General features: G+C 38.8%; 1 protein-coding gene across 6 annotated transcripts; it reads right to left on the bottom strand.

The window, feature by feature from the left end:
* Positions 1-826: 826 nt before the first annotated feature.
* phka2 (phosphorylase kinase, alpha 2 (liver)) lies at positions 827-26,382 on the bottom strand. Of its 6 annotated transcripts, none has more exons than XM_037545635.1 (32): positions 25,751-26,382; positions 24,890-25,048; positions 24,656-24,703; positions 24,299-24,467; positions 22,252-22,334; positions 22,092-22,172; positions 21,716-21,814; positions 21,371-21,517; positions 21,118-21,171; positions 20,751-20,873; positions 20,500-20,595; positions 17,827-17,934; positions 17,557-17,635; positions 17,304-17,438; positions 17,030-17,139; positions 15,805-15,949; positions 15,613-15,691; positions 15,348-15,511; positions 15,059-15,244; positions 13,386-13,492; positions 12,390-12,523; positions 12,119-12,275; positions 10,411-10,490; positions 10,204-10,282; positions 9,901-10,030; positions 9,699-9,800; positions 8,513-8,631; positions 8,379-8,402; positions 7,698-7,751; positions 6,120-6,347; positions 5,836-6,036; positions 827-5,359 (listed from the first exon to the last, which is right to left on the bottom strand). In XM_037545635.1, exons 1-32 carry the CDS (start codon positions 25,826-25,828, stop codon positions 5,186-5,188), a joined length of 3,732 nt encoding a protein of 1,243 aa, XP_037401532.1. In that variant the 5' UTR covers positions 25,829-26,382; the 3' UTR covers positions 827-5,185. The 6 variants fall into 6 exon arrangements, with proteins under 6 accessions (XP_037401532.1, XP_017573326.1, XP_037401534.1 ...); XM_017717837.2 differs by having other exon boundaries at positions 15,059-15,247; positions 25,751-26,379; XM_037545637.1 differs by having other exon boundaries at positions 15,059-15,247; positions 25,952-26,379.
* Between the last annotated feature and the right edge of the window lie 105 nt (positions 26,383-26,487).

The raw sequence follows: 26,487 nt of genomic DNA, 5'->3' as shown, positions 1-26,487 counted from the left end.
GCCTTCAGTGAACTGAACATATTTTAGAACAAAATATAGCATGATTATGTGAGAGTCAAATACAGATTTGTTTTGTAAAATGAAATATAACTATCTTGACAAATTAAATGAATTTACAGTACATAAAAAGCAAATTAAGCTTAATCATAAGAACATATTTTACATTAATATTACTGAAAGGTTAGATAACGTTAGACAAAAACATGAATCTTTTTTTTACATTTTTCTACATCATTTGAACACAGTATGTTTTCTACATTGTGTGAAAACTTCTTGATGAAATGCTTTAAAATGACTTTAAACAAAATACCTTTCTATCTTACCTTATTAAATGAATATTTTTGCCTTCTTTCGTAAAGTTACCATTTTTTAGATACATGGAAAAGCACACACAAACACAAGATGAGCAAAGTCAGGCTACTTGATCACACTTCGCTATTGTCTTAACACTTTAACACTGAAGGGAAAACAATGTACCAAATATTGTACTTCCACAGCTCCACTGCTCCAGCACTTCCATCTCCCAGCCACCAGGCTTGAGTCTAAAATAAAACCATTCCATTATGGCTCTGGGCCACAGTTTAGTACAAGCTAGTGAAGATGGGATATTATCATCTCATTATGCTAAAGCCCTTGGGACCAGGAGAACCGCCTTGAAAATGCACAACATGGGGATGCCATCTGTGTACTTGTCATTAGTCTAAAGATTTAACTACAGTTAGGCCAGTGGAGACTGTTAAAACATATATTAAATGTCTTGATGTGCTTATAATAAAACACAAACTGCAAGCAAAAAATGCTAGCTGGTGAAATAAATCACAAAAAATTACAACGAAAGACATTTTAATTCATTTAGCATGCTAAAATGACATAAAAACTGACAAATACAAGATAACATAAGAATTTGGTTGTGAAAGAACCTGACAATTTTATTGACACAGTATCAAACACATGAAAATAAGATGAACTTGAAATATGAAAAAACAGCTTATTTTGCTTATTTTGTTAGAACTCACAGGAACCAAAGGGGTGACACTTGCAAAGAGGGGACAGAATGCTAAATTCTATTTGGGCTTTTGAGTCTGGAGGGGAAAGAACAAGTTCCTGCCTATGGTTTTGCAAACAATTGAATCAAATGAGGCCTGACCAATATAAAAATTTTGTAGCTGACAAAATACTGATTTTAATGGGCTAAACATTTAAATAACTAAAGGGAAGCTATAATTTTATTGTCTTATTTTAATTTTACACTTCAGTCGTATTAGTTAAAAAGTGATTAACTGACAGATAATGATTGTCAACTGTAACATTTCTTAAACTCAAATAAACAGCACAAACTCTTATAGTAATATAGATATTGTTGCACTGGGGGCAGAGCCACTCATAAGTCTGTTATTTTTATTTAATTTTCTTTACTAAAAAAGACAAACTTGCATTCTACAAGTTTTCTCATGCTAAATTTTAGGTTTGGATACATTTTCAAATTTTAACCCTGATACTGTTTTTATGTTTAGATTTACCAATTCAGCTTCTATTGGTGATATTTTAACAGGGGTAACTCAATCTAAGATTTTACCTTACTGTCAGGAGATGTGAGTCTGAATCCCAGCAATGCCGCAACCAAAAATTGATGCTTATTAATAGTGTACAATATGCAACAATTTCATGGATACTGATTAAACTACAGGTCAATACTGGTAGATATTATGCCACTAATTATGCTGTCACTGCTGTCACTGTATCTTTCCCCATTAAACTTAATATCATTGCCATTTATCCCTTTCCTTGTCCTCTAGGCAACTTCATAGATGAGTTAGATATTCTTCTTGCCCATTGTTGGAACTCATTCTCCTTGGTCACTTTAACCTTCCATTTGACCAGATGCAGATCCTACCTCTTCCCACTGCTATCATCCTTTGACCTCATCTTCAACCAGTCTCCTCCAAAGCACAAAGCAGGCAATGCTCTGGACCTGATCCTTAGCAGGCCTACCCCTGCACTTAATATTGCAGTAACACTAAATCACTGCTCAGATCACTATCTATCTTTTACACTTTCCCCTCCGCTGTCCCTGTCCACATCAGCTTCAACTGTCCCAACTTCCCCACTCTGACTCATTTTCAACTCTCTCCCAGAACAGTGCTGCAGATATTTTACCTTCATCACTCTCATCTGCAATTAACCTTCCGTGTCCTCTCTTCTCCAGGCCAGCAAGATTGTCCCCACCCTCCCCATTGCTGACCGGTGTCCTGCTCAGCAACTGACAAGAGCTAAGAAAGGCTCAGAAAAGATGGATGAAATCCCAGCTTGAATCATATCTTCGCTCCTACAAATCTCTACTTTCTAAGTTCTCACTTGAAGTAACTGTTGTAAAGTAATTCTTGTACAGAGGGAAACTGGAAGCATCAGCATCTGATCCACGCAATTTCTTCACCATTTTCTCCTCTGTCCTTAACGCTCTTTCTCCCATCACCCTTTTCTCTTATCTCTTAGGAGTTTAGTACCTTCTTTGAGGAGAAGGTTATTAGAATCTGCCAGGATCCTCTCTTTCCTTGCATCTTCATCATCTTCCTCTTAATTCCCTGATCTATTTTCTTCTCTTTCCACAGATGATGACCTACAGCTACTCAAATCCAGCAACCCAACCACCTGCCCACTCCAAGTAGCAAGAGCAGCCAAACTGTCAATGGTTCTCTTTTTCTTGACTTCTCTGCAACCTCTGACACTGTCAACCACAAGATTCTCCCGTCTTTCCTCACCAACCTTGAAACCCTGACTCTGCCTAGAAGTGGTCCAAGTCCTATCTGGAGGGTCGCTCTTATCAGGTAAAAAGAAGAGGGTCCACATGCAGGCCCTCAACCAGTGTCCCACAAGGCTTTTACCACTGCTGTCGTGACAACACCCAACTAATGCTGTCCTTCTCATCTTCTGATACTCCAGGTATCTAGTTGCATTTCAGCATGTCTTGACTAACATCTCTTCATGGATGGCGGCCCACCACCTGAAGCTCAAACCAACAAGACTGAGCTGCTATTCCTCCCTGTTCCTCACTATGATCTCACCATTTCATTCAAGAACTCCTTGGTCATTCCAATTAAAGATGCAAGAAGTTTTGGTGTGACTCCGGTTAACCAGTTATCATTCTCAGCTCATTTTGCGAACCAAACTTTCCTCTACAACATCTGCTGGATTTGGCCCTTTCTCTCTTGGGAGGCCACCCAGGTGCTAGTTCAGTGTCTTGTCATCTCATCTCATCTTGACTACAGCAACTTGCTTTTAACTGGTTTTCTTATGTGAGTCATCAGGCCCTGGCAACTGATCTAGAATGCAGCCACACGGCTCGTCTTCAATCTTCACATGTTCAGGCATGTCACTCCACTGCTGCGCTCCCTTCACTGGTTTTCTGTAGCTACCAGCATCAGATTTAAACCACAATACTTGCCTACAAAACACAAAAACAGACCAGCCTCTCCCTACCTCTCCCTACCTTATGGCAATGGTCAATACTCAAACTGTACCTCAAGCTTTTTTAGCTTCAAGTACAGCTCAGTTTGACCCACCATCTTTCAAGACACATGGAAAACAAGCATAAAAATCTTCTCTGTGCTTGCACCCAGGTGGTTGAATGAACTTCCAAACGAACAGCAAACTCTCTCATGGTCTTCAAACGCAGACCGTAGACCCATCTCTTTGTACAGCACTTAAGTGAGCACTAATCTAAGTGCTCATTGAAATGTATGGCTCTTATGCTATGTTTAATTTGGTATCTTTAGGTATCAGCACTGGCTTTTTTTCTGGCAGTGTCTGAGTACCATAAATGTAAATCTAAATATTATCAACCAATCAATATACTGGTCAGGCCCTAAACTCAAGACCCTTTAATGAGCTCTGATAGGTGCAGAGCAGTACCAGTCCTATAAGGCAACATTTTACATCTTTCAAAGACATTAAACTATTTTCTGCTACTGCCAAACATACTTGATTTGTTAAGCCACTGACTCACAAAAACATAAGGATAAACAGTCAGGTCAGGTCTTGGAAAAACCTTGAACACTATCAGTTTAATGTAGTTAAATTACCATATAAGACTGAAGAACCAAGTACTGAAAGAATCAAATGATTGCAACATTGTCTATTCCCAGAACTGTGGCATTGTTTTTAAAGCATTTCACAGTAGGAGTGCTATTTTCCACAGAAGTAGCTGTTTGTTTTCTAGCCAAGAGGAAAACTGATCAAAACATGATCATAGCTCTCACTCAGATGCTGCTTCTCCATGCAGGCCCTGCAGGCACTGGTTAGAGCACCACCACTCTGTCAGAAAGTTCAAGTATAATGTAGATAAATGCAAAATAAAAATGAAAAACAACAAACCTGTTTCCCTCCTGCCCCATAGATTAGAGCTAGGATGTTCCTGCTGGAGAAAAAAAAACATATTGTTCACATACATTTGTTTTGTTCCCCTCAAAATCTCTTAATATTTAAGAAATGCTCAAAGTAAGTGTGTTGCAGTACCTGTTCATAGCTGGTTTTAGGTTTGTCTGTAAACATGCTTCAACTATAATGTGTATTTAAAACAGTTTTTACCATTCATATTACCATTGGTGTATTATTTCACAAAGTAACAGGCTCACACAAAGCAAACTTATGATTCAGTGTTACATTTACACAATGTTTCACTGAGCTAAAACAAAAATGACCTACATTCATAATAAGCCCACAAACGTATATGGACATATTAAGATATATTTTTTCCTAATATTATCTTTGTTATTAGTAGCTAAACATTCTGCATATATTTGATAATATATTACGATTATTTGGATAAACTTATAAGTATTTGAATAAAACTATAAATTATTAAATATTAAAATAACATTAATTTACTCAGGCAGACCGTGTAAAATAAATATAGTAGAATGTCACATTTCACATGCTATTTAGTAAAATCAGTTATCAGTTACCAGTATGAGTTATACAGTGGTCCCAAAATCCACAGTAATTTACTTTCTTTGTAATTTGGAATATTGAGATTTCAAACCGCATCCTTGTTGTTGGTAGTTTGCCATCTGCAGCTGACAGGATACCAGGTTTACTGTGTTGCATTACTGTGTGGAAGTTGGGCTACCATTAAAGAAACAGGTCCATGGTCAGTGGTAAAGCCATCACATTCCTGGAGCTGCTTTCCTCACTGCATCAGACAGCTGGTGCTAGGGAGGAAGTCCTGAACATATGTAATCACGGCCTTTGATAGATAGGTCATAGTGCCATAGCTGCCACTGGGAGCACTGTCATAGAAGAAGTTGCAAATTCCTGTTGCTGGGTCCTTCTCCAAGAAAAACTCATTGGCCCCACTGGACTTCTGCAACCCAATGGGGGATGAATTACTTGACTTACAAGCTTACAATGAAACAAATATGTAGACCATTTCTAAATACAGAAGTAAATTTCCAAGATCAATGTATGTGTATACTCAATGTATACTCATTATGAGTATACTCAATGTATACTCAATCTGACAATCTGTAGTACATGGTCAATTAGCTTAGACTCCAATTTTGGCCTTCCGTACAGAAAAAAATTAAAAGCGTTGACTCAGAATTCATTTTTCACATGAATAAACTTTTTATTTCTTTTATAAATCCTTAGAGTAAAATTATTTTTTATTCTTTTCTAAGAATGGAGAAACAAATTGCTTCTTTAATTGCTGTCTGCAGAAAATGACCATGGGCTACAAATGCAGTGATGCAGATAGAGATTAGGTTGAAAAAGTATCACTTTAAAGAGGCAGAAATTTGATAGATTTTATTATCTTATGGAAAGATCTACAAGGTGTACCTGGTCCTGCAGAAAAAGATCATTTGCCATGTGAACTATACGGTCGATTTGAATAATTCCTCCGATGCTGGATATCTCCATTTCAGCCACGAGAGTAAGCACCATGACAGCCTCCACCAACAGCTGCCTGTACTCTGGCTGAGGAACATGGTTCAGTACTGACTCCACATGGACAGCAAACTTAATCTCCCCTTCTGTCATCTATAATAATGTAGAAATGCACTTAGGCATGAAATCTTTAGTACTTTTGAAAGAATGTAAGCATGAGGGTGTGGTTCCTGTACCTCTTGAGTAGTCGAGGAGGGTAGTACGTATCCAGCAATAGACATGCCATGGCACTTTTGCAGAATCTTCCAGACCTTCTGGTAGAAGCCCATGGGCACTCTGTTGATGGCCCCATCCAGTCGGCGTCTTCTCAACCACTGACCCTGCCTCTCCTCCCACTGCAGCCGCGAGTCACCTGTACCTGTTGGAGAGAGGATGCCACTAGGGGTGGAAGGGCTGCTGCACCTCTGTATTAAGATACGCAGAAACAGAGACACACACATAGGCACAAAATAAAATGAGTAATTACACTGATCAGGCATAAGATTATGATCACTTCCTTGTTTCTACACTCATTGTCCATTTTATCAGCTCCACTTACTATATAGGTGCACTTTGTAGCTCTACAGTTACAGACTGTAGTCCATCTGTTTCTCTGATACTTTGTTAGCCCCATGTTACCCTGTTCTTCAGTGGTCAGGAGCCCAATGGACCCTCACAGAGCAAGTAACACTGACAACGGTGGATTGTTGGTGTGTGTTGGTACGAATAGATACACAGCACTGTGTCCACTCACTGTCCACTCTATTAGACACTTCTACCTTGCCGGTCAACCTTGTAGATGTCAGAGACGACAGCTCATTTGCTGCTGCAGTTTGTGTTCGTCATCCTCTAGTCCTTCTTCAGTGGCCACAGGGTGCTGCCCACAAGACACTGTTGGCTGGATATTTTTGGTTGGCGGACTATTCTGTCCAGCAGTGACACTGAGGTGTTTAAAAACTCCAGCAGCACAGCTATGTCTGATCCACTCAGACCAGCACAACACACACCAACACACCACCCAAATAGTATCTGCTCTGTGAGGGTCCATGGGGGTCCTGACCACTGAAGAACAGAGTAAAAGGGGGCTAACAAAGTATCACAGAAACATATGGACTACAATCTGTAATTGTAGAACTACAAAGTGCTCCTATATAGTAAGTGGAGCTGATAAAATGGACAATGAGCATAGAAACAAGGAGGTGGTCATAATGTTATGTCTGATCGGTGTATATGTGATTGTTCATTCAACAGGAAGACAAAATAATGGAAACAGCAAATGAAAAAGTAGTCCTACATTGAGTGAATAAACCTCAATTTAAAAATGTCAGTTCTCATTTTAATATGAATAATGTAAGATGATGGGCTGTTTGTCAGCCTAGAGCAGGTCTAAAAACCAACACCAAAATTAAAAGAAAAAAAAAACATAAGCTAATATAACAAGCACAAATATAATATCTAATAAATCCATGTTATCTAATGTTTCCATTAATTTGTCATTCTACGGTTTGTGAACTGATATATAAAACAAGGATTAGTCTGATAACATCAAACTTCATGCAAATGTTATATTAAGTAAGCAGAATCAGAGAACACAGCAAGTTATGATGCAGCAAGTTGATGTTTGTTGTGAGTGGAAGAGCATCACTGTAACATATTTATCTTATGCATCCATATATACGATGACCACCCAAGAATGTAGCACTTTCATGTCACCAAGTTGTCAAGGATGTAATGAGAATGAGGCATGAGGAGAAAGGCATGGGTAACAGGATTACCGTGGAGCGGGGGGATGTGACATTGCTGCTGATGGAATGACTGCCAGTAAAGATCTATGAGAGAAAGCAGAATGTACGGACAGAAAAGGACAAAAGGGATGATGAATAAATGCTGTTGGAATGTGAATGCTCCTTCAGGATTGTTCTGAACTGAACTTAACCATCCACATTAGCATATTTCAAATTGAATGTAAGAAAAGTAGGGTGGGGTTGCTTTAAACACAGGGGTACTGAATGACAAGGATTACAGGTCAAAAGTTCAGCAGGAAGGGGGGAGGTTTTGGATGAGCAAATCACACTGCAAAACATTCAAAAAGCTGTGTGAAAACAGTCACCATGTACAAGAACTGAAATGGGTAGTAAATGTTAAAGAAATAGGCATTCAGCATGGTTTATACCAAAGTTTTCACACTCAAATCCTGGTTGGCCACATAACTGCACAGGTTGGAGTTTCCCTCACTTGAGCTGAGAAGACTTGATAATTGATAAATGAATTGTTTTTTGAAATAGGGAAACTAAACCATGCAGAGACCCTCCAGGACCGGAATTTGAAATCTCTGGTGTATTTGATCACCATAATGCTTAAGACATGAATGAACAAGTTCATTAAGTATGCATGTAAGCTCTGTGGTATCTAAACACACATGCCCATAATTAATCTCTTTTACAAACTCAACCCACGCTTATTGGTCTGGAATCGTCAAGCTGGAAGCAAAACAAAGTCTATGGTCACTTTCAATTCAAATTGAAATTTGAGTTCAAGTTGGGTTTAAAATGTTTTGTTGTATTGTGCACTTTCTTAAAAAGACTTTCACCTGTTTGATTTCGCTCTTCAGTTTCCTGATGCCTGTACGTTCTGTTTTGGTAGCCCCTGTATGTCCGAGTTCATGGATGGAGATAGCTGGGCTGGTAGCTGTGGACTCAAGTGGCCGCACTTACACACAACACAGAGAGGGTAAGTATGAGATAACAACAAAGAGAATGTTCACTTCCTGCAACAATGATATATTAATACGAGAAATCATCTTTAATATAGCCAATATGTCTAATATTATGATGTTTTGTAAGAATTATTTAATCTATTTCTATCATATTTTTACAGGTGTAAGGTACTTTTATTTAGTGTTTATCTGATAGATTTGCTTAGACAACCAGAACCAATCTGCCAATGGAAAAAAGTTAATTTCATAGTATAAAATTACTTTAAACAAGTAAAATGCCAAGGACTAGAGCAAATAAACAATCTCCTCAGTTGTTAAAGGCCCCCATTTAGTGGATACATAATAAGCATAAACAGTGCTAAAGTTTCAAATCATACCACTGATGCCCCAGTCCATATATGGAAACTAAGCTGCAGAAACTTCACCTCTTAGAAATCCACCAATTCACACTGAAGTTATAAGGACTGTTTATCTTGGACTGCTTTTTGAATGAGGTATAAGGGCAACCAATCAGAACAAATATCATTTACATATACCTTAAAAACACAGTCACAAAATTAGTTTATTTAATTGTGAAAAAAAATGAAAAAGATAAAAAGGAAGTCATCCAAAGATGAATTTTGATTAATTTTGGTGTACAAACACATACACAGGATTCATATGGAATCGTCAATAGTTAAAAAATCTTACAATAAAATACTGCATTTATTGACTAGATTTTAAAGAAATGTACTTATTAAACTAAGTAAACTTGCGTGAGTGCATGTGTATGTCTGTCTGTCTGCCCTGCGATGGACCTGTCCAGGATGTATCCTGCCTTCTGCCCAATGACTGTTGGGATAGGCTCCAGCAACCCCCATGACCCATAAGCATAAGCAGTTTCAGAAAATATGTGTGTGTGTGTGTGTGTGTGTGTGTGTGTGTGTGTGTGTGTGTGTGTGTGTGTGTATTTTTGGGATACTTAATAAGGACAGCAAAGTTTCCTTTCTGTCACTTTTAATTAAATGACTGAAGAGAATTTAAGCCTCACAGCCAGTGTATTCTAGTAAATCAGACTTACTGCTCCTTTCCACTCCAAACTCTTTCCCACTTAGGATGTGATGCAGCAGATTCTTCATGTCAGACGGACTGAGGTTCATCAGCCCCTCTGATGCCTCCTCACCTGATGAAGGAAAAAAATTAGAGGGCAAGTATTTCATGGTGGTACAGCAAAAAGAAGACCCACAGCTTTTCAGCAATAGCACAGGACTAGCCATCCTTACCTGAGCAGTGTAGACTTCGGGCCAGTTCGGTAGCCATCACCTGCATAATAAGGCCTATTCGCAGACGTAGCATGTCTCCAAACAGTGCTGGCTGAGAACGCACATACATGGCCAGATACACCATGATCTCCTAAAATAAGTAAACACATAACAACCATGAGGTAAATGCTCATCATTTTCTAAAAGAACTGGGTTTTGTCTACTTGAAACCCAGAAATGAGAAACGGAGAGAAACTAAGATTCTAATAGTATGAATGTCAGCATATATTCAATTTATTGATTATTTCAATGTCGTAGCTTTACCTGTGTTAGCACTGCAATGCTAATATCCTGGCCACTGGCCTCATAGATCAAATTATTCAGCTCTTCAGGTGGGAGAGGACTAAAAAATATAAAATGGAAGAAAAAATGCTATAAATAATGAAGAAAGAAGTAGAAGACTAGATTTAAGTTTTTTCCCCCCACATAGTGACAAGGGAGTCTTGGATTAGAAGAGAAGCACACACTCACGCTGTAATGACTTTCTCTCTAGGCTCTGGAGGAAGACCCACGGTCAGCTGCTTATGATGGGAGATCAGATCTGTGCAAGCCTAAAGATTAAACACATACTGATTTTCAAATTACTTTTCACAAATGAATGGGAATTATTCAACATACAGAGAGCTAAGAAGATTGGACTGGCCCTTAAAGGGATAGTCCATCGTTTTTCAACCTATCTTCTGTTTGCTGTATCTACAGCATATATTCAATTACCATAAACAGTAACTTTTTACTGTAACTCTGACTGAACTATAAAATAACAGAAATTCCATTAACACACATATTAACACCTCATATTGTCAGTATGATGACTCCATTGTCAACATCTGGTTAATGGGACAAGGTATATTTGCTGCACAAATATATTTAGAATGGCAAGGGGAGATCCCTACCACACTTCAGACTTTACCACCAGTCTTTTCAGTTAATAACATGGATTACCCATTCGCCAGCTGTCTGAATGGTTCATTGGAGGAATTTGGAAGAAGTACTGATTCATCCCATTAGACTTTTCTAATATTTCAAACAGTAAATGTGCACTTCACTTCACAGCTTACAAAATAACCAGTTTCACAATGATTAAAAACAGATTAAGTGCAACCTGAAAGGGCATGTTCATGCACCTCTGTGGCATAACAGAGATATCAAGTCAGCTAACAAACCCTTTGAATCTAAACAATGGGCATGAAAGTGTATTAATTCTCTTGGGAATGTATATAATCCTGAAGGGCTCTGTAGTTTTCAAGAACTTTGTTTTTAACTTGGTACAGGAACATCATTTTTTTTTCTTTATTTGAGGTTACATGTTGCGCTTGAGTATATGAGGTTCCTTGGGGATCAGGACTGACAAATAATCCACTTACATAATGTATACTAAATAGCCCTTCCAAAGGTTTTGTTTCATAGACATACTCTTAGCTACAAACAATATATTATTCTGGTCTTAGTACAGAAAATCCACGAGAAAAGGATTTGGTAATTGGCAGCAAACTGGGAGATGACTTGAAGAGACATTTATAAGGCATCGAAAAATCCCAATCACCAGCTGTTTAATTTTAAGCTCTGTCTAAGGACACACTGGACACCACTTTCAAGATTTCATGCCAAACAGATATCAAGTCTCAAGTGTGAGTTGTCCTCTCCTCGGTTACTTGCTTCTTTGAAACATATGGTTTTGGATTGTCCAGAGGTCTTATTATTATAAAGGTGACTTCTCAACAATCAAAATATGGGAATACATTGTCTGTAATATCTGTATGTATTTTTTTTGTAAAGACATTTAAAAGTGTGTGTGTTTGTACTAATTTATGTGTGTGTAGATTTATGTATGTGCATGTGTATGCAAAGTTTGATTCATGGAGTTTTTTCTTTTTTTCTATGCAAACTTTGTTGTGTTGACATTCCAACTGAGGGTGCATTGGTGGAAGGGTGTGAGACTGGTGGGAGAGCATTTGTTATTTGTTACAAAATGCTATCACTGTGCATCTCGTTTTCCGTTCAATATTTTAAAAAGTTCTTTACCATAAAACCCAGACAACAGAAGTCAGTAGACAAGAGCTGAAATACAGGGACACAAGATAAAATAATAGTATCTATATTCTATAGTAATTAACTGCGCAAATGCTGAACGGGCATACGATTAGATATTTGGGTATTCCTTTTAGGAGTCTCTTCTCACCTCTGCCAAGACCTCTACCCTCTTCTTCAGAATGCCTGAGATGTAGCGAATGAGTCCCCATTCTTGACTTGCTCCAGCCTTAATGTACAGCTCTCCTAGCAGAGAGCGCACTGTGGCTCCACACTGCTCAGATATACTGACTACCCAGTCTGCACCCCTAGTCACCACACATACCAAACAAAGGAAAATAATTTAAAAACGCATTCAGCAAAAATGATAATAATAAATGATTAAAATGATTCAGTAATTATGTAAGTGTGTGAATGCCTACTTCATCGCATAGAGAATATAGAGAATGTCAGCTTGGTCCTGTAATGTTGGGCATTCCTTCAGCTGACTGACCAGAGCAGCGAAGTCTGTGTTTCCATGGGCATCACGGGGCAAGTGCAGGTCAACACTAGAAGTCTAGTGATGCAAAAACAAATAAAGGACATGTCTATCTTAATTATTTTGTTGGTTTTGTAAGATCCATGGCATGTCTCAATAAACACACTTTGTGCTTTTTTTAAATTCATGTCATTTGGCTCAACCCAACTGATGAAAACACATTCACATCCTAACTGTGACTCTGTAAACTAACAAATGTGTAAAATTACCATGGTCCGCTTATATAACTGTGATTAGGCAATTATGGAACAATTGGGAAAAGCTAATTTTGTCATTTCCATGCCTGAGTTTTTTTTTTCATACTCAAGGCCATTTGCACCAAAAGTTTAATACATTTGGCGAAGCATGAAGGTTTTCAAAGCCAGCACAGTGCATAAGTAGTTTTATGTACTGTGCTGGCTTTGAAAACTTTCACACACTCATGTGCTGACCATACCAAATGAGAATGAGCTATCCACTCCCAGTCATTCTTTTATACAGGACGGTTCAAATAACAGATTCTCCCATTTTTACATTTATACTGAAGCAGTAGTTTTACATTTATTTCTTCAAAAAATGCATAATGCACTTATTACCTGCAACTGTGTTTTATCAGATGATGAGTGATGAGATCAATGCACAAAATGCACTTCATGACCTACATGGTTAAAGATTTACTTAAGTGATGCACAATGTCTGCAGGTGTTTTTGCATTAGCCATGCCACAGACCCAGCAACAATTGTTGTTCATCACAATGTGAGTGTTGGTAAGTGACATAGTGATGAAGAAATTCTCCGGTGTGAACATATGGAGCAATGACACGCCCCAATCGATGTTGGCAACAGACACAAGAACTGAGGTCAAGGTTGCCCAGAGTTTGACTATCGCCTTGAGACTTGCCTTGTGTTGGTGAGGACCTTGGTGTTGAGGGTGGGGAACCTCCAGCAGGTTCAGGGACTTCCTGTGCTTGTTCATGATGGGAGTCACAGGTAAGTACATAGATGGTTCTGAGAGACAACAAGGGGCAAGAAGGAAAGGAGATATAGCCAACAGGTTCAGAGTCGGCAACAATATTTTTGAAAATAAACCATACAGTATTTTGCAAAAGCTGTAGACCACCCTATTTATTGAATTTCCAGTCAAAATGCCATCAAGTACAAGCTTTTCATTTTTCAGCATATATTTCTGAGAGTAGATTTATATTAATCCACTTGCATAAAAGAAGTTTACAGAAAAAGGAAAAGAAAGTCAAGGAAAAGGTGAAAAAAAGTGAAATCTGTTTAAAAATGTTAGAAAAAGACAACAAGAAAATGGGACTCCTAACAAGTTTGCAAGATCTGGGCCACATTCAATTTCAAAATGTGCACCATTTTGCTAGTATTTACAGGCTGAATGATATGTTTTGTCAATACGGTGTGAAACATTGTGCACTGGGATTTGAGGTATGTTTTCTCTTATTTGAAGGGTGTCAGAGGGGTTTCTCGATCAGCAGCAATGTGTACATAAACCCAACTTTATTAATTAAGCAGTGCACACAATGGATTTTAAAAAAGTCCTCTACAAATACGGCCACAACAGCTTGGTGTACGCAACAATTAAAGACGTTTATAAGATTGTCATAAACATTGTAATTTTTTTTGTTTTGTTTTTGTTTTTTTAATAGAATAAGCTAAAAGCACACTAAGAATGGCCTTTTCAGCTGCTGTCATAGTTAAGAGTGTTTAACGCACCACCATTTCTGTTCAAATAAAATAAAATCTTAATGTTTTGTTGGGGCTAAACGCAGCCCTGGTGGACTGCTAAAACTGTCACCATCAGATAAACTACTTAAGTAGATAACCGGTGCTGCACATGGCTAGGCCACATGCTTTTGTTTTCTTTTTTCTGCTCCAACCTGGCTCCACCTACTCAATTTCTCACACCTGCAGCTAAACCCCTTTGCTTTCCTTGTGTGTTCAGTCTCAGCCTGAGTTCCAAGCCTTTTTACTTTTTACTTTTCACTTTGTGTCTCTTTGTCATTCCACAGCCAGAAAAAAACACTACAGGTCGAAAAGGATGTATAATTCTCAAAAAGGTGTTACTGACTAAAGTAAATAGACAAAAAAGAATATCTGAAAATCAAACAAAAAAGATGCTGGTATTCTTAGAACAACAGGCGTACCTGCAATATAATCACATATATGTCTGAAATCTGGAAGCAAGTCTCAGGAAAAAAACTGAAACTGTAATAAAGGCAAAAGCAAGTTTCTGGTGCTGAAAATATAACTTGTAATACTGAATAACTTGTACTTAATGGCATTTTAAACTGGAAATTAAATAAATGAATAATGGTCTCTGCTTTTTGCACAGTACTCAATACATGCACTGTCTTGTTGCTGTAGTCTGTTCAATAACAGCTCTGCTTCCTAATTAAAAGAGAACTCCACTAGGAATACTTTCCATTTTGAGGCTACAAAACTCATCAAATCATAGAATGATCAAGGGGATACGAAACAGATCAAACATGCAAGGCCTGTCGAAAGGAATCTAGGGAAAAAAACAGGAATGGATCATTTAGGGTCTTATGGGCTTACTAGGCATGTTGAGGCCCTGAACCTGAGCCATGAGAGTCAGGATGTCCCTGGTGGTGTGTTCAGCACTGAAAACATGGTGCTGTCCCCTCTGAATGGGAGGAAGATGTGGCTTTGTGGTGGTACTCTGGAGGAGCTGTGTGAAGTACTCGTCAAGCACGTCTTTTGAATCTTCTATGCCTTTTGAATCTTCTAAACAACAATAAAACCACCACAAAACCTTAAAAAAAACACGTTTGTGCACAGGAATTTAAACAGGCATTACATCAGCTTGTGTTAAGAAGAGGACTACCAGAGGGGGAAAAAACATGTTCTGTCTCTTCATTGTCTTCATCTTCTTCTTCATCATCATCTTCATCCACATCCAAAAGGTTCTCATCAGGGTCAGCGTCCATGAAGCTGAGCTGGGTGTGGAAGGAGGTGGTGAGGAAAGTGGACAGGCTTGCCATCTGCACTCTACACAGCAGGGAAGTATTTTAGATCAAGCAATAGTGAAAGTATTAGCATCTGAAAACATGAGACTATATTCACTACTACTGATCTCTGTTGTTTCTGACCTTGCTCCACCAAAATAGCCATCCTGAAGCTTTCGTAGGGTGGACAGGATGCAAGGATCAATGCTTTCACCATCATCCACTATACCAATGAAAAGCAGAAATCCTAATTCTTATTCTCATTTCATAGCTTTGATTAAGACATTTTATGTGTGTAACCGTGCAATATGTATGAGCAGCTGTTTTTACTGTTACCCAGCATGCTTCGTGTGATAGGAAAAGTGAGTGTGGGTCTGCCAGTCATCCGCCAACAGGAGGAGAGGTAAGCCAGCTCAGTCCTCAGCATCTCCACAATCATTTGATTATCCAGGGCCAGGTAGAAATGATGCTGATCAATGAACTACAGAGAAGAAAGGAAAGCATCATGGTTTTGACTCTATTTCCACTATTGTTCTTGCTTTTTATAATCTTCTACATATTTTGTAGTATCACATCCCAACTATTACAACCAAAAATAACTTGGAAATTATCCCAGAGTAATCTCAGAGTAAGTCAACTAACTTGAAATACATCCAGAAAAATTCATTCAGAAGACTTCATTCTATTAGAATCAATAATGCACCCAGAGTAGTTGGTTCGCATGCATGCTGGCTATAATGAATATAATGGAATTGCAGCTTTCTGTGTGCTTGCATGTTTTCTATCACTCTATAAAACAAACGTAAGCTGTAAATGCTATCATTGTGAAATGGAAATTTCCATGGCTGAGCAGATGCACACAAGCCTAGGATCACATTGTGCAATACCAAGCAGTGGCTAGGTGGTGTAAAGCGCACCCCCGCTGGATCCTGGAATAGTAGAAACATTTAGTAATGAATAATGCTTCACTATCTGGCAGTCTGTTGCATGAATTTGGGTTTGGCAGGTCCCAGGAGAATGCTAAATACAAAACTGCACAATGCCAACAGTAAGAGTCTGGTGGAGGAGAGATAATGGTCTGGGATTCTTTCTCAGGGTTTGGGTATGCCCCTTGAAGGGTAAAATTAATGCTGTACCATACAAAGACATTTTAGACAATTATGTGCTTCCAACATTGTGAGAACAGTTTGGGGGAAAGTCAACTGTGAGCCATGCTTTCTAGTCCCACAACAGTACCTGACCTCACAATGTGCTTTTGACTGAATGGGCACAAATTCCCACAGACACAAATCCAAAACCTTGTGGAAAGCTTTCCCAGAAGCACTAAGGCTGTTACAGTTGCAGGTGGAAGAGCTATACAAGTATAACAAGTTCTTATAGGTGTAATGGTCCAGTGTTCTCATACGTTTGGCTATACTGTTAATGGGAAAGAGTATATTTATTGCATTATATGCATTGACCTTATTGCTGGGATAGGCTCCAGCTAGAAAATGAGTGTGTGCGTGCATGCGTGCATGCGTGCATTGACCTTAGAGGCTGAACAACATAAAAATCTCCATACCTGTGGGGTAAAGGTGTAGGTACGATTTCTGATCTCATAGAACTTGGAGGTCCCTAAAACACCAATATGCCGGTATGGCCGCCCAGTCAAATTCAGCTTCTTGCAGTTTCCTGCACAAATCAATAACCAAATGTGTTTTTTGAATAATAAAAAACAGAAACAAGTGTTTCGAGCATGATAGCATGATAACTTGGATGTTCAATTAGTTACATCACATCCTCTTCTCATAGAAGAGGGCTCAAGGAGAAGGTGTGTGAGTGTAATGAATCTTTACCCAGTTTGACGTAGATGTGACTCAGGATACGAGCTGGCATGACACGGATGGGCAGAACTTCTGATACAGTCTGGACATCTATCCCATAATCCCTCAGCAGGCCCTGGATCTCTTTTGACTCTGCTACTACACTCACTAGATAGAAAAACAGGAATTTGTAAAACCTGCCTGATTAAAGATAACAACAAACAGTAAAAATGCTTTCTGACTGAAGTAGTTTGTCTACTTGCTTTCTGTCTACATGTTCACTTACCTTGGACTACAACATCTGGTTTGAACCCTGTGGAGAATCTTCTATTTAGAGGATCTATCTCCCCAGGAGCAAGAAATCCCTGAGTAAAGGAATGAACAATCCCACATTTAATACAATGTTTTCATGGGAAGTATAAATTGTTCAAAGACATGCTTCATTTCACAAAAAATAGCTCCTGAATGGCGAGGAAATACTGTAATTAGACAACCAGTTGTACTGTTGTTAGAGAGGCTGAGGTCTGACAGTAATGTTTAGATTAAGGTACTGTACCTCTGATAGAAGACTTCCCAGAATGTAAAGAGACTGTCCCCACATATGAGGGAGCTGGCCTGTGGTCACCCGTTCCACACTATGTGGATTCCTGTACTCATCTTCAACCTGAAACACAACCATACAGCTGAGGCATGAGGGAAAACATTAAATTTACTTTTGTCATGTTAATCATATAGTACTTTAGCACTGGTTTGGCATGGGTTATGGGATCTGTGGTTTTAAATTTGTATTACACATGAAGGATAGGGTTGCACAGACTCAATTCTGTTGCAGGATTTGGGCATGCTAATTTATACTAGTTCATTTTAGTTTATCACTTGTAAATACAGTGGGGGAAAAAAGTATTTAGTCAGCAATTGTGCAAGTTCTCCCACTTAAAAAGATGAGAGAGGCCTGTAATTGACATCATAGGTAGACCTCAACTATGAGAGACAAAATGAGGAAAAACTATTACTATTAACAAAAATTATTTGCAAATAATTTTAGAAAATAAGTATTTGGTTAATAACAAAAGTTCATCTCAATACTTTGTTATAAATTCTTTGTTGGCAATGACAGAGGTCAAACGTTTTCTGTAAGTCTTTACAAGGTTGGCACACACCGCTGCTGGTATGTTGGCCCATTCCTCCATGCAGAGCAGTGATGTTTTGGGGCTGTCAGCAGGCAACACGGACTTTCAACTCCCTCCAAAGGTTTTCTATGGGGTTGAGATCTGGAGACTGGCTAGGCCACTCCAGCACCTTGAAATGCTTCTTACGAAGCCACTCCTTTGTTGCCCTGGCAGTGTGCTTGGTATCATTGTCATGCTGAAAGACCCAGCCACGTTTCATCTTTAATGCCCTTGCCAATGGAAGGATGTTTGCACTCAAAATCTCACAATTCATGGCCCCATTCATTCTTTCATGTACACAGACCAGTCGTCCTGGTCCCTTTGCAGAGAAACAGCCCCAAAGTGTGATGTTGCCACCCCCATGCTTCACAGTTGGTATGGTGTTCTTTGGATCATTTTGACCACACGGGTTGAGATCTTGCGTGGAGCCCCTGATCGAGGGAGATTAGCAGTGGTCTTGTAGGTCTTCCGTTTTCTGATTATTGCTCCCACAGTAGATTTCTTCACACCAAGCTGCTTGCCTATTGCAGATTCAGTCTTCCCAGCCTGGTGCAGGTCTACAATCTTGTTTCTGGTGTCCTTCAACAGCTCTTTGGTCTTCACCATAGTGGAGTTTAGAGTGTGACTGTTTGAGGTTGTGGGCAGGTGTCTTTTATACAGATAACAGATAAGGTCAAACAGGTGCCATTAATACAGGTAATAAGTGGAGGACAAAGAAGCCTCTTAAAGAAGAAGTTACAGGTCTGTGACAGCCAGAAATCTTGTTTGTTTGTAGGTGACCAAATACTTATTTTCCACCATTATTTGCAAATAAATTCTTTAAAAATCAGACAATGTGATTTTCTGAATTTTTTTTCCTCATTTTGTCTCTCATAGTTGAGGTCTACCTATGATGTCAATTACAGGCCTCTCTAATCTTTTTAAGTGGAAGAACTTGCACAATTGGTGACTGACTAAATACTTTTTTTCCCTACTGTACATACACGGGCCACAATATTAGAAACGCCCATCTTGTTTATTATCTATTTATTATGCACAAATCCATTTCCAGAAAAGTTGTGACAGTAGGTAAAATGCAAATTAAAACCAAAAGCAACCATTTGTACACTTTAGTAGTGACTTAACACTGTATTTAACAGATATGTATTTTAAAAACAGCACAAAGGATTGATATTTAATATTTTATCTTATCAACTTTACACAATGTTGTAAATATACACAAAAGCTAAATTTTTGCTTGATGCTTGCAACACAGTATAAGAAAGCTGAGATGGGGTAATGTAAGAAAAAATGTAATATAACAAAAGTTTATCTATTCTGATTGACTTTCCACAGGTTCAGCAAAACAATGCCATCTTATCCATGTGTTACAACAGTGTAGCTTTGTAGTAAGAGACAGTACAGGCACCAGAGCTGTCTCCCTGTGAAAATATGGGGTGCATTATGAAGTGCAACAGATGACAACTGAGATCCTGGACTGTTGTGTATCTGAAGTGTTATATTAAACAAGAATGGGGAAAATTCCAGTCTCACAACTACAACAAGTAGTGTCCTCAGTTCCCATACAAATATGGAATGTTGTTAAAAGGAATAATGACAAAAAACCTCGGCCCTGTCCCTGAATTTTGGGACATGCTGCAAGCATCTTACTTAGGATAGGTGTATATATACAAAAAGTACTAATTTCTTTCTAACCTTTTGTTAATCTGATTTCCAGTCAATTAATTTACAGCTATTAAGTACAATTTCATTAAATCATGTACTTAACAGAAAATTATACAAAAGCCACAACAACTAAATACAAAATCAAACTTTTCAGCATTGAGTGGGTTCACCATTTATCTTATTACAGCTTCAATTCTTTTTTGGGAGACCTGATTTCAGTTTCAGTCTTAGTAGTTGGTTGCATTTTCTGTTTCTCATGACCAAGATCACAATTTAATCATGTTGAGGTCAGGATCATAACCACTTACGCACAAATAGTTATAAGAGAGTGAACTGAACTGAACTGCACAGAGAGCTGCAAGAACAGTTATCAAAACGCTTACACTTGTTCTTACCTTGTCAGCCGGTACAGCGTAAAGTTCAGGCACCAGTTTGATGCCATGCTTGCCTCTGATCAAGATGCCCTCCAGAGCCTCCCTGTATTCCTGCACCTGTACAGTTACACGTATGTCAGCAATAACATACTGCCCACTTGTGGATGAAAATGGCCATCACTACACATCCCTAAAAGCTAAAGACCTCTATTCCTGAACTGCTAAATAAACAATAAATAAGCATTAATGCAGTCAAAATATAATGTGTATACCTGTACAGGATCCCCATTGAAAATGCCATCCAGTATAAGGTAAGTCCAAAACACTGGCCATTCACATTCAATATTCTCAAACAGTTTCAATTCTGCTGGGTCGTAATGAAGCCGAGAAGGATCCTATCACAATCATGAAATCAGCGTGTTAAACATGGTTGGTAGGTCTAAAAATATGACGTATGGAAAAATGTGATCTATATAATGGCTTAGTAGGTCAAAGGGAAGTTGATTTTTACATTGCTGTAGGTTCTCTTTGATCCGCATTGACTGAGCATTCTTGTCGTTCTCTGAAACAAAGCGCTTATCTACCATCTATGCGCTGAAGTATGACATTTTTCTATAACGTACAACAAAACAGACTTACCTCTTTCGGGGTCCTGTACCCATCCCTGATAAACCGGCAGCACCCATAACGTCCCTGGAATGATTATAATTTGTTGGTTTATACAGTTCTTTATACAAAAAAAGCATTATTTTTGACTTCCTTCACCTAAATTTGGCTAAGTCAACTTAGACCTTTAGCTTGCCAGACTCATAAGACTATTTTTTACACATGTCCAACATTAATATAATGAAGGTGTAAAAGATAGAATGCAATAGCAATTCTTGCACAGTACCTGCAGTTTAGAGATGATCTCGCTCTTGGTGATGTTGACCAGGTCAGCATCCTCGACTGCAAAAGCAGGGAAGGAGATGACTGAGAGCAGACCAGCATCAATCTCCTTAGAGGTTGAGGCTCGAGGCAGCATAGAGCACAAGATAGACTGCAATCATACACAGAAAGGACCATTTATAAGCAGAATGGGAAAGAGTGCAAAGGTTTGCTAAATGAAAACAGAAGCTTTGCTTCCATTTCACTTTGCCATTTTTCAGTTGATTTCCCACTTTTGTTTGCTTAAAGGTAAAAGATGATCGTGCTTTGGCATGAAGTCTGGAATCTATGCAGATCTTCAGTGTAATACCTGGCAATGCTCCACTTCATCTGGTAGAACATGAATCACTGATTTGGGGCCTCCATGAGCTCCAAACAGATCAAGTTCATCAATAGCCTCCAAGGCAGCCTAACAATATGTGAAAGAGCATATCACTGCTGTCATAACAAAACTTTAAATCTCCAGAGTGGTAACTTTAGAGGAGATGAAAGAAAACTGTTCCTTAACATAAGTTAATGTAACCTTAATGGTGTAAAACCTCATACAATGTACAAAATCAGAGGGCATTTTTAAATGGTGTGAAAAAATTAAAATGTCCCTTTATTGTCCAGTTACTTATGTACATCACAGTGTTTGCAAAGAGCATTGCAAGCAAATCAGTAGACCTTAATTATACTCTTCCTACCTTTGCCATTCCAACAGAGCTCCCATTTAGCTCCGGGATTCCTTGGTTAGTCTTGTCTCCTCTCTCCCACATGCCATAATCCTACACAGTAACAAGCATATGGTTCTTTACTAAGTTAAGCATAGTATGCTCAGAATTCAATGTTCAGGGTCTTACTTACAGCAACTTTATACGCAGCTTCAATATAGAACACCAGGTTCTGAATGAACGCCACCTCATCCAGGTTAGATATGATGCACAGACCTATAATAGAGTTTACATACTGTATTGTACAAATAGGTATTCACAAAGAAGCTGTATGTTAACAATTACATTTACATTTACAGCATTTAGCAGACGCTCTTATCCAGAGCGACTTACAAGAAGTGCTTTGTCAATCTAGAGAAAGTATCTTTGCTAGTTACCAATAGCTTAGAGAAAAAGACAGTCCTGAGCTCAGATACTGCTAGAAACAAAATGTCACTGCAGACACCAAGAGAAGAAGAAACAGAGTTGAACACAGAACTCTGTGCCATTCAATGCGATACAATAACAATAAGATGCAATACAATACAATAAACTACAATACACAGTGAAGTAGAATAAAATAAGTGCAGCTTATAATTCAGTTCCAATCAATTACAATAAATAATTATACTACAAATGGATTATATTGTTTTATTTCATAATAATAAAGAGCAGGCCTGACAATTTGTTCTCTCAATCTCAAATGGCTCTTAACTAATGCACTATGCAAGAAAATGCATGAAAAAACGACTTTACTGAAATTCAATCACATCAACAATTTAATTGCAATCAACTATGATTTCTCAGTGCCATCCCACTGTGACTGTAATCATTCAGTCGCTACACAGGGCTGTAGTGAAGACACTGTACCACAGGCCTAGAAGCTACAAAAAATACTTCCGCATAGGACACACTTGGGTATCCTCACTCTCACTTCTCTGCTTGATTTGTCCAAGCACATTTAAAGAATTGGTATGTCTTTGAAAATGTCTGAGATCTACCCAGGGACTCTCATCGGCTGGCCTGCTGAACAGTCCAGCAATGAAGGAGGGGTTCACCACTCTGTGAAAGTTTCTGTTCGTCACTGTATCCACAAATTCAAGTTAAAACTCTAAAAAACATATATAAACAAGATCCAAAAATGCTACCACCTTCTCTGGGCCTGAGCTCGTTTAAAATGGACTGAGGGAAAGTGGAAAAGTGTCCTGTGGTCTGACAATTCAACATTTCAAATTCTTTATGGAAATCATGGACACTGTGTCCTTTGGGCTAAAGACCACTCAGCTTGGTATCAGTGCAGTTCAAAAGCCAGTATTCATGATTGTGTAAGAGTGTAAGAGAGTATGAGATTGTATAAGCGCAGCAGGCATGGGACACGCCCACATCTGTGAAAGCACCATTAATGCTGAATGATATATATAATATATGTTTTGGCAACATATATTGCCATCACGTCTTTTTTCAGGGAAGACCTTGATTATTTCAGCAAGACAGTGTCAAACCACATTCTGCATGTATTATAACAGCATTGCTCTGTATTAAAGTCCAGGTGCTAAACCTGTAGCAGTCCAGACCTGTCACCACTGAAAACATTTGGCACATTATGAAATGAAAAATATGACAAAGGACACCTCGAACTGTTGAGCAGCTGAAATCCTGTATCAAACAACAACAGGAAAACATTTCACTTTCAGAACTAAAGCAGTGTCTCCTCAGTTCCAAAATGGCAAAACAGTCATATTTTAAAAATAAAATAAATAAATTTTTAAGATATAATAATATTATAATATGTAATAATAACATAACATCCTATCAGCTGCTTGCTGCTACGCAGTTATTATACACTTGTAATTGTTTATAGACTCACAATAACTAGTATGTCTTTTTATGATACATGCAGACAAAGGTGATAATATACAGAAGAGCATATTGTGATGTAATTTAACATGATAAAACTAAAATGTTATCATTATATTGCTCACCTAATACTGGGATTTGTAACAACTAGACTAACCCATCCTAGATGCTTTTGATGATCCAGACAGATTATCCTTTTATTATGGAAAATATTAATATTCTACATTCCTGGTTGATCTTAAAATCACAGTTGATTTGTTGATTTTGTTCTTTATAAAAATTAGTAATAAATACACATAAACGTACATCTTTACCCACCCCCACAAGTACAGGCCTCTGCTCACCTGATGCTGTCATCTGCGCCAGCATCAGCAGGTACAGTGACGTGGCATCTACCTGCAAGTGACCCCACTGGTCATCCCCTACCACAGTGGCACAGGTGGGAGTGTGGTACTTGGCATGCAGGCAATCCTTGGTGCTCTGCGTGTGTTTAAACTTCTCCACCTTTGCCACCTGTAGCAACATCCACATGCTCAGCCAGCTTCACATAGATATGTATGTGCAGTTCCATGCATATGTGCTCAAACAAAGCATAAAAACAAATCAAGGGCACAATATATTGTAGCTAAAATAGTGCAGCCACTACAACAGCAATCACTTACAGATTCCTTAAAGACAAGAATAGGATTGGTTAACTTTACCTGTCTCATCATACACTGCAGCAATCCTTGCATCAGCTTGACCACGCTCTGTGAAATTTACAAGCATGTTTAATATGCAATATCGTGGGAGGGCAGGAAATATGCACAAATACGCATTTGTGTGACTGATATTTTTACACCTGAATATTTCACTGAACTGCAGTGCACTCCACTGTACCCTTCAGTGGTGTGCACTGCAGCTGAATGACAGGCCATGCGACAAACTTAAAAGACCTGTTCGAGCTCGTAGGCCTTAGCCTTGTCCTCATCACGGTCAGCATTCTTGCGATAAGCCATTCCCAGGCCCCACACTGCCAGAATGCTGTAAACATTGTCCCTGACCCAGGCATCTTTCTGCTGTTCACTGGCAGGCAGGAGACCAGTCACTGGGTTCTGCAGAGCACACACAAGGAAAGGTCACTCTCGACTGACTAAGATACAGTAAGTAGAAAGCAGAAAATATGACCTAAACCAGATTACTTTCGAAGATGCAATATTATGGAGAAGCAAAGTTAAGTATTATAAACAGTGTAAAATAACATGGATTCCTAATTATGCTCAAATTAAATGCACAACATAAATATGTTCTGCTTCTCAGTTTCTCTTTCATGGTCAATAATCAATACATGACTGTCTGCATAGACAAGGTTTACCCAACCCTGCTGAGAGCGATGTTGAATTTGGCAGGAAAATAGGGTAAGGTGTTCAGAAGCTTTGCTGAAGCATTCGATCCACAATAATACATTCACTTATCTTCAAATTAATGAAGGATTTTCATGTATAGTTTGAGTAACGAATACTGTTTGAAACAGGGCCTAAGTTGTGTGACACAAACAGCTTCTCGAGGAATTTCAGAGGCGCACAATGTTTTCTTGGCCCTTCACTATTTAAAGGTGACCTTTGTTCGAGCTTTGTTTATTTTTAGGTCAGTGCTATCAGAATCCCTCCAGTTGGTGACTTCTCTGTTTTCATGCTAGCGTTGGACAATGATAACCATTACTTACTGACATTTAACCTGCTCTGTTCAGACCCTATAGTTTAATCACATTACGTCCAGATCCGCTGTAAAAGAGCTTAAAGCCTGCTTAAACTGACCTGATGGCACAGGATTGTCTCTTGGACAAGCCTAGCGAACGCATCCAACCTCACTCCGGAATTGCTTCGGCTCCGCATCCTTATTTTGCTCTGGTCCACTTATGCGGTTGCCATTACTGTAGCGGATATATTTTATGCTAGATTAAATATCAGCGTTTTCCTCTCAGCAGGGGGAGAAAGTAAGACTATGACTGTACTAACAGATGGTTGATCCGAACAGTTCGCCTCACTGGCTAGACAGACGTGTTTGTGCCTGCCGCCGCCTCACAGCGCTGACAGCAAACGACCTCCCTTGAGAAATGAAATTTCTCGACAAATTAGTTGCATATTTCTTGGAATGTCGATGAAAAAAATACAAAAATGTATCCACATCCATGTAAATATTACACTGTCATCAACGCGCCGGATTTATATGGCTGCTAACACCCCGGTTAGGATGAGGAATACCGGAGACGTGCGAGAATCCTAAACCGACTCGGACAGCCTTAACAGAGGGCGCACACGAGTAAACATAAAAAATAACAAAAGCCTCCATACTACATCCACAAACCCGCTCCACATCTGTTCGTTTCCACCCCCTGTGTTTATCCCTCAATTATACTCGCTCAATTTTCAAAGAGAACGTTCTAAGACTAAATTTACTCAAGCTCTGAAAATGATCTAAATATGTGTGCACTTTCAAAATAAAAGCCCACATAAGCTCCTGTATGCCGTCGCGCCAGCAGTGGCAGTGTTGG

Source organism: Pygocentrus nattereri, chromosome 15 (assembly GCF_015220715.1).
Source record: "Pygocentrus nattereri isolate fPygNat1 chromosome 15, fPygNat1.pri, whole genome shotgun sequence".
In the NCBI taxonomy this organism is placed as follows: domain Eukaryota; kingdom Metazoa; phylum Chordata; class Actinopteri; order Characiformes; family Serrasalmidae; genus Pygocentrus; species Pygocentrus nattereri.
Note: the sequence above shows the minus strand (reverse complement) of the source record. Positions and strands in the feature narration are given on the sequence as shown.

Excerpts from the sequence above, each read along its gene's own strand:
- phka2 (XM_017717837.2), bottom strand. The coding sequence starts at position 25,828 with ATGCGGAGCCGAAGCAATTCCGGAGTGAGGTTGGATGCGTTCGCTAGG. Across the intron at positions 17,935-20,499 it reads ACGCTGTACCGGCTGACAAG|GTTGAAGATGAGTACAGGAA; the intron begins GTAAGAACAAGT and ends GTTGTGTTTCAG. Across the intron at positions 10,031-10,203 it reads GCATTGCAGTGCTAACACAG|GAGATCATGGTGTATCTGGC; the intron begins GTAAAGCTACGA and ends TACTTATTTTAG.